The sequence below is a fragment of the Frankliniella occidentalis genome, unplaced genomic scaffold (assembly GCF_000697945.3).
Source record: "Frankliniella occidentalis isolate FOCC.00 unplaced genomic scaffold, Focc_3.1 Scaffold151, whole genome shotgun sequence".
In the NCBI taxonomy this organism is placed as follows: domain Eukaryota; kingdom Metazoa; phylum Arthropoda; class Insecta; order Thysanoptera; family Thripidae; genus Frankliniella; species Frankliniella occidentalis.
The window spans coordinates 544,553-552,168 of record NW_026267278.1 but is presented as its reverse complement, the minus strand read 5'-3'; the positions used below and the strand labels follow the sequence as shown (position 1 = coordinate 552,168).

The following is a 7,616-nucleotide window of genomic DNA, read 5'->3' as shown; positions in this document are numbered from 1 at the left end:
AATATACCGACTTCTAAGTCTAATTGTATTTTTTATTTATTTGTGAGAAGAAATTTATTAGGGCAGATCCTCTGCTTCCCACCTTTCCCTTTACACAACTCATCGTCTGAACTTCTATTACAAGCAGTGTCATGAAGATTCTAAATGTGGCTGAAAAAAATGATGCTGCCAAAAACATAGCCAATCACCTTGGAGGTGGCAATGTTCGAAGGGTGAGTTAATCTTAATTTGATTTCTAGTTTCTTAAACCATTTTGTTTAAATTTAACTCTTTGTTTCTTCTCAATTGTTTCAGAGAGATGGTTTAAGCAAATTCAACAAAATTTATGAGTTTAATTGTAATGTACGAGGACAAAATGCTCAAATGGTCATGACATCTGTGTCTGGTCACATGTTAGCTCTTGATTTTAGTGGACAGTATCGGAACTGGCGGGGCTGCAACCCCCTTTCTTTGTTTGATGCGCCTGTTGTCAAGTATTGCCCTAAGGATTATGAAAACATTAAGGTAAATTGATCAATTCAACAAAGATTCATGTCTAGATGCACATGTTCTCTTGAACTAACTGCTATAATTTTGAAGTTGTTCAATCTTGCTTGTAGCGAACAATTGAGCGAGAAATACGGAGTTGTCAGATGTTAATAATATGGACTGATTAGAGAAGGTGAAAATATAGGATATGAAATTATTGATACCTGCCTGGCAGTGAAAACAAATCTGCAAGTCTTCAGGTAAAGAAAATTGCATTAAATTAATTTTGAAGTAAAGCACATCGTGGTTTATGAAATGTTTATCAAAAATAATCTGCTGTTTTGCATAATTGTAGAGCAAAGTTTTCAGAAATAACAGCTATATCTATTCGAAGAGCTATTAATACCCTTGAGGCCCCAAACAAATTGTTGAGTGATGCTGTGTCTGTGAGGTCAGAGTTAGACTTACGAATAGGTATGTAAATTCAAAAGTTGTCATCGCGAGGAAGTAGGAGTACTGCTGATCTACATCATGGGTAATTTTTATTTTTCAGGAGCTGCCTTTACTAGGTTTCAAACATTACGCCTACAAAAAGTTTTTCCTCAAAAATTAGGGGAGAATCTAATTAGCTATGGTTCTTGTCAGTTTCCAACTCTGGGGTTTGTTGTGGAACGCTACAAATCAATTGAAAGGTTCATTCCTGAACCATTTTGGAGATTAGTTGTTACTCATACAGTAGACGACTTAACTGTTCAGTTTTCCTGGAAAAGAGTAAGACTTTTTGATGAGCTTGCATGCCAAGTTTTACTAGACACTGTGCAAGAAAGACCAGAAGCTGTCGTTGAGAAAGTAGTAAACAAACCTAAAAGCAAATGGAGGCCTGTACCATTGGATACCATTGTAATTTTTCTATTATTTTTATTGTAAATGAGCTGTTGCATACATTTTCTTTTCTTTTTTCATTTTTGTTGTACCTTAATTTTTATAGGAACTAGAAAAATTAGGATCTAGAAAGCTGAAAATAAATGCGAAAGAGACCATGAGGGTTGCTGAACGCTTGTACACGCAGGGCTTTATAAGTTACCCTCGAACAGAGACTAACATCTTCCCCAAGAACATGAACCTGGGAGAGCTTGTTGGAATGCAAACTCAAGACAGACGTTGGGGAGGTACCATTTGAAATTTTTGTTCAAACAATTTTGGTGCTGACAATACCTAAGCCAATGTAATAATTTTGTTGTCAACTATTTTCAGCATTTGCGCAATCTGTTCTAGAGGAAGGGCCAAACCCTCGCCAAGGAAAAAAAACAGATGAGGCCCATCCCCCCATTCACCCTACAAAACATACTGATAACTTACAGGGTTTGTAATGATTTTTCGCTCTCCTAACATAGTTTTGTGTTTGTTTGATTTTACAAGTCAATCATCATCCGCTATTCTTTCAAAAATATTCTTTTTTACAGATAATGAAAAAACAGTTTATGAATTCATTGTTCGTCACTTTCTGGCATGTTGTTCAAAGGATGCTCAGGCCCATGAGACAATTGTTGATATTGATATCAATGGAGAAAAGGTACTTGTGGATTGTTTTCTGTGTTTTTATTTGTAGTTCATTTTTTTTTTGCAGTCATCATTTAGAAGTCTTATCTATTGTTTTGTAATTATCAGTTTGTAGCCAGTGGCCTCAGAATAACAGCTCGAAATTACTTGGATGTTTATCCATATGATAACTGGAAAGCCAAAGAAATTTATGCTTATGATGAGGCCCAACATTTTGAGCCTACTAATATTGAAATGCCATTCGGGAATACTGCTGCTCCAAACCCACTCACTGAAGCTGATTTGATTGCCCTTATGGAAAAGCATGGCATAGGTAAGTGATTTTTGTTATGTGTCTGTAAAGCTTATCCTCAGCATAAAGGGGTAGGCATGACAACAGTATGATCACTAAGTGCTAAATTTGCTTACCCCATGTCAAAACCTAATCTTCGTGCAGAATTAGAAGCTGACCTGCAGAGGTAAAGTAATTTACCTATACTACTTAATCTCTCTACTACAATTTACAATATAAATCTAGAGAGACTGCTAATATCTTTATTCATAATAGCAGTCTCATTCATTTTAGAATCCATTTTACCTTCCCTACTGTGTCTAGTAGTCTGATAATTTTTGAATTTAAATGCCATTGTATAATTATTATTTTGTATACTGCCTTTGTACTGCACTATTGTCAAATTAAAGGTGAACTCTTTTCAGAATTGCAAATGGCACCCGTGATGCAAAAGATGTATTGGCAGACCAATTAAGAAATTACCGTGCAGTATTTGAGCGCGCTTTAGAGCAGGTAAAATTTTTACGTTTTGTATAGAAATTTTAATATTCTTGCAACCTATGACTTTGATATATTTTTTACCTCCAATCAGGCAGCAAAGATTGATATTGCTCTAGCTCAGTATTTGAATGAAGAAAGGCAACCTGCAACTGAAACTGCTGGTGCAATAATAGAGATTGCTCACAAAAAAGTTTGTGTTTGCCCATCATGTGGGCAAGATATGATTCTTAGAGCCAAAAATAAAAATCCTGGTTATTTTATCTCTTGCATGGGTTTCCCTGATTGCATAAAAGCAATTTGGTTTCCTAGTTTTGTTGAGCATGCAGATGTATCTGATGAAATATGCAATGCTGTAAGTTTTACCTGTTTGTGGTTACTTAGTTACTTGATGCACACTACTTTTGCTCAGATTTTTTTTTCTTGTTCTGTGTGTGCAGTGCAATTCCAGGCCTAACAAAATAAAATTTCGATTCAAGAGGGGAGCATGTCTTCCACTCTATCCAGACAACTATGAGGGCTGTGTCGGAGGCTGTGATGTGACATTAATAGATAAGCTTTCCATATGCCCTATTTCTGATTTAGCAGGCCTGATTAATGGTAAGAAACCACTATAGGAAAAATATTTAGTTGAAAGAATTTGCATGACCCAAGCTATCATTTTTATTTTAGCGGCACCAAGGCCTGCTAACACTGGGAATAATCAGAGGAACCCTCCAAGTCCCCCAAACCGTGGCTCTGGATCCTCAGTCAACAACAGGCAGTATGATGAAATACAGATCCTTTTGATTCAACATTACCATTTGTTTCTTGGTTCAAGTTATTAAAACAAAATGTTTTACAGGGTTAGACCAGCAACAGTGCCAAGGGGAGGAAATACTGCCACGAGTGCTTTGGGGGGCCTCTTCCAAACTAGACAAAACTCAGTGCCTCCTGATAATTCTGTTGTCTGTAAACGCAATACTGATGCAATTCAACTAACAGTCCGTAAAGAGGGGCCTAATCAAGGTATGAATTTCTTTTAAATTTTCTGGCTATTTTCTAACAGATTGATAATACAATGATTTCAACATTGAAGAGGAGGATGAAGAAGACTATATGCAGTATATTCCTCCTGAAGGTCCTCCACAGCAAACAAGCAGCAGAAAACCTTCTGCGATGCAATCTTCTTCATCTTCTACCTCCACAAAATCTGTTGCTCAAGTCACTAGTGGGGATACTGAATTAGGACGTTTCCACCATGGCATTAGAAATGATGGGAGGACTGGAGAATTTGATGGACATAATCTCAGTCATTCAAAAGAAATGTGTGATGTATTCAGAGCTAAATTTGGTCTACGTGAGTTCCGTCCCAATCAACTTCAAATTATTAATGCAGCCATCTTAGGCCATGATTGCTTTGTTCTTATGCCTACTGGAGGTGGAAAGTCACTGTGTTATCAACTTCCTGCCTTATTAAATCCAGGAGTCTCTATAGTAATTTCACCTCTGAAATCCCTCATATTTGATCAAGTGCAGAAACTTAATTCTTTGGATGTAAGTACTATGTTAGATTAATGGCTTATTGTTTATTCTCATTTTGATTCTGTGCTCATTATGAACTTTCGGTTTACAGATTCCATCTGCTTGCTTATCAGGTGATATTTCCAGACAGCAAGTTGACTATGTATATTTCGATCTAAGCTTGAGGGAACCAAGTAAGTTTCTGTTTCCATTTCTATTATTTATCATTCTATTTTTTTATTATTTTTTTATGAAAGTTTCTTTAAAATAACTCTGTAATCCAATTCTTTGACCCTCAGGTATTAAGTTGTTGTATGTCACGCCTGAAATGTTGAGTGCAAGTGACAAGTTGAAAAATATTCTCTCATCTCTACATTCTCGTGGAAAATTAGCTCGTTTTGTTATTGATGAAGCTCATTGTGTGTCCCAGTGGGGCCATGACTTTAGGTAATATACAGTATTTTATCTTCTATTTGTCCCAAACAAAATTTTCACCTCATAGTTTGTGTTTGTTTTAATTTAAAAAATAATTGATATTCTAGGCCAGACTACAGAAAACTGAATGAACTACGTCAAAAGTATCCTAAAGTACCATTTATGGCTCTGACAGCAACAGCCACTCCAAGAGTTCGGATAGATATTAAACATCAGCTTGGTCTTGTTGATGTGAAAATGTATGATCAACTGTTTTATTTTTGTTATCCACTTGCAATCATTTTACAGCGTTTACTTCCATTTTTAAAATCTATAACTTATCTTTCTAGGTTCTTATCTAGTTTCAACCGATCAAATTTGAAGTATGCAGTGTTGCCCAAAAAGTCAAAAGCTTGTAATGCTGACATGATTGAAATGATCAAAGAGAAATTTCCACGCGCATCAGGGATAGTGTACTGCTTCTCTCGGAAAGACTGTGAGACAACTGCTCAGGAGTTCACTAATGCAGGCATCAAAACTGTAGCATATCATGCTGGGCTTTCTGATAAAGCAAGAGCCTCAACTCAATCTCAGTGGATCTCCAATAAAGTGAAGGTGCTTGAACTGTTTTATATTCAAGTTGAATCCTGTTCTTGTTACTTTAATTGGTTTGACATGGGTTTCTTTATTTGAATGTTTGAGAAGGTTGTAGCTGCCACTATTGCCTTTGGTATGGGGATTGACAAACCCGATGTCCGCTTTGTTTTCCATCAAACTATGCCAAAGTCAATAGAGGGATACTATCAGGAAACCGGCAGAGCTGGTCGTGATGGTAAATTGTCTCACTGCATCACATACTACAAATATGAAGATTCCATTCGACTGAAGTCAATGATTGAGAGTGAGTACCCATCTCTGATCGTTCTGTTTCCTGCATCATATCATTGATGTCATAACTGATTACAACTCTTATTATTTTATTTTGTCAGGTGATCAGTCTTCATATACAGATTGGAATGCAAGGAGAACTGTTCTTGATAGACACTTAGAAAATCTCAGATTTATGATTTCCTTCTTTGAAAACAAGACTGATTGCCGCCGGTCTCAGCAATTACATCACTTTGGTGAATTTTATTCTTCAGAGATGTGTTTGAAAAATAGAGCAACAGCTTGTGATAACTGTGAGGCCAAGGTAATTGATAATACAGTAATAATCTAAATTATTTGTTTCCGTAGATAACCGTAACATAAACAAGTCACTACTAAGAAAATGTGTGTTGCTGTAAAATTGTGAATATATTTAAACATTTGCAGGGTCAATATACTGAAACTGATGTGACTTCGGAAGCTCGGGCTATAGTGAAATTTGTTAAGGATAAGTGCAATGGAACTGGGCCAAAATTCAACTTTTCTCTTCTGCATATGGTAGATGTGTTCAAGGGAAGTAAAGTGAAGAAAATAGTTGATGCAGGTAAGCAAGTTTTTTTCTTTTCCTTTCGACCAGCCTTATCTTCCTCAATTAACCTTTTAATCGCAGTTCATGTTCTTTATTTCGCCAGAACATCATTTGCATCCTATGCATGGCATGGGTAAAAAATGGATGAAAACTGATATTGAAAGGTTGTTCCACAAGCTGGTTATAGAAAGTTATCTGAAGGAAAGTCTTCACACCAACCATCTAGACATGACCAATGCATATTTGAAGGTTGGATCAAAAGCTGCCTTACTATTTGATCAAAACTTCAAGGTACTTTGTATAATCTATCTAACTTGTGTAATTACACATTTTGTGAACGGAGGTTTATACATTTCATTCTTCTTTTAGATGATGTTCCCAATGAATGGCCCTGGTAGTAAGGCTGTTACTGAAGTTGAAGAAACAAGTAATGATCAATCTGATCAGGAAATGGAGGAGATTCACAGTCAGTGCTACACTGAACTTTCTGAGAAAGTCCAGGCTATGGCAGATTCTATGGGTGTCAGCTCTGCTTCCATTATGAACCTTGAGGTGATGATTCTGGGTGATAATTTAAATCTGTGGAGACTTGTATCTTTGTACTGATGATTGATACCTCGTTTATATTTTTAACAGGCTGTGCGGTGTATGGCTCAAGAACTGCCTGAAAATGAAGAAGAGATGCTCAGAATACCGCATGTTACTAAAGCTAATTTTGTGAAGTATGGTGATGCCTTATTAGAGGTCACCCAGGAGTATGCTAGCAGGAGGAATGGTAAATTGCTACATTTAAGTGTGCACTTGAATGTTTAATGTTGTACATAATTTCTAAAAGAAAATCATTTCCAGCACTTATGGCTAAACGGGAAGAAGATAAAATTAAAGAAACCTTTGCAAATGGCATTGAAGACTGGGATGATGATTTTGGAGGGGACAACAATGGTAATGAACAGGAATCTCCCTACTTTACATCACCAAGTGGAAGTAAACGAGGAGGATTTAAACGAAAGGGTGGCTTCCGTAAAGGAAAGAAAACTTGGAAGAAGAGGTACGAATTATAATATAAGTACCTACCATTATACTGTGAATTTTGTACTGTACCATAATGTTGTTGCCCAATTGTTTCCAGCCGTGGCAGTAGCTCGAGGAGTAAGGGATCCTCCAGTGGTTCAAGTAGTCGTGGTTCATCTTCCAGTAGGGGGGCCAGTAGTCGTGGAGGCAAAAAAAGTGCTTCAAGCTCAGGACCAGGCATTATGAAATTGCCTAGTACCCGTTCTTTTTTGGGCGCACCACGTGTATCCTCAATTTAAATTGACATCTGAACTAGGTACTTTTGTGATACAAATCATCAGGGTATTTGTTCTAAACCTCTATGCTGATGTAGCTTACTGTGTTACTGTATTTGTAATTTGAAAATTGACAATTTTGTATTGAAATGTGCTCTAA

The 7,616-nt window shown here is 36.7% G+C and overlaps 2 protein-coding genes across 2 annotated transcripts; both read left to right on the top strand.

Annotated features, from left to right (window-relative positions):
* The first annotated feature begins 105 nt into the window (after positions 1-105).
* LOC113211778 (DNA topoisomerase 3-alpha-like) lies at positions 106-3,850 on the top strand. The gene is given in 17 exon segments (XM_026430254.2): positions 106-212; positions 295-504; positions 600-652; positions 654-728; positions 824-942; positions 1,022-1,368; positions 1,457-1,637; positions 1,723-1,830; positions 1,932-2,041; positions 2,137-2,341; positions 2,465-2,486; positions 2,725-2,812; positions 2,892-3,152; positions 3,238-3,397; positions 3,470-3,560; positions 3,642-3,784; positions 3,846-3,850. Coding segments are annotated over 17 exon segments (2,259 nt in total). The 5' UTR covers positions 106-131.
* An 81-nt stretch (positions 3,851-3,931) lies between these two features.
* On the top strand, positions 3,932-7,583 carry LOC113211777 (recQ-like DNA helicase Blm). The gene is made up of 14 exons (XM_052271166.1): positions 3,932-4,333; positions 4,413-4,494; positions 4,600-4,747; positions 4,843-4,974; positions 5,065-5,329; positions 5,420-5,615; positions 5,704-5,906; positions 6,029-6,185; positions 6,274-6,461; positions 6,540-6,722; positions 6,807-6,945; positions 7,020-7,218; positions 7,300-7,418; positions 7,498-7,583. The coding sequence occupies exons 1-14, from the start codon at positions 3,956-3,958 to the stop codon at positions 7,581-7,583; spliced, it is 2,475 nt and encodes an 824-aa protein (XP_052127126.1). The 5' UTR covers positions 3,932-3,955.
* Positions 7,584-7,616: the final 33 nt, after the last annotated feature.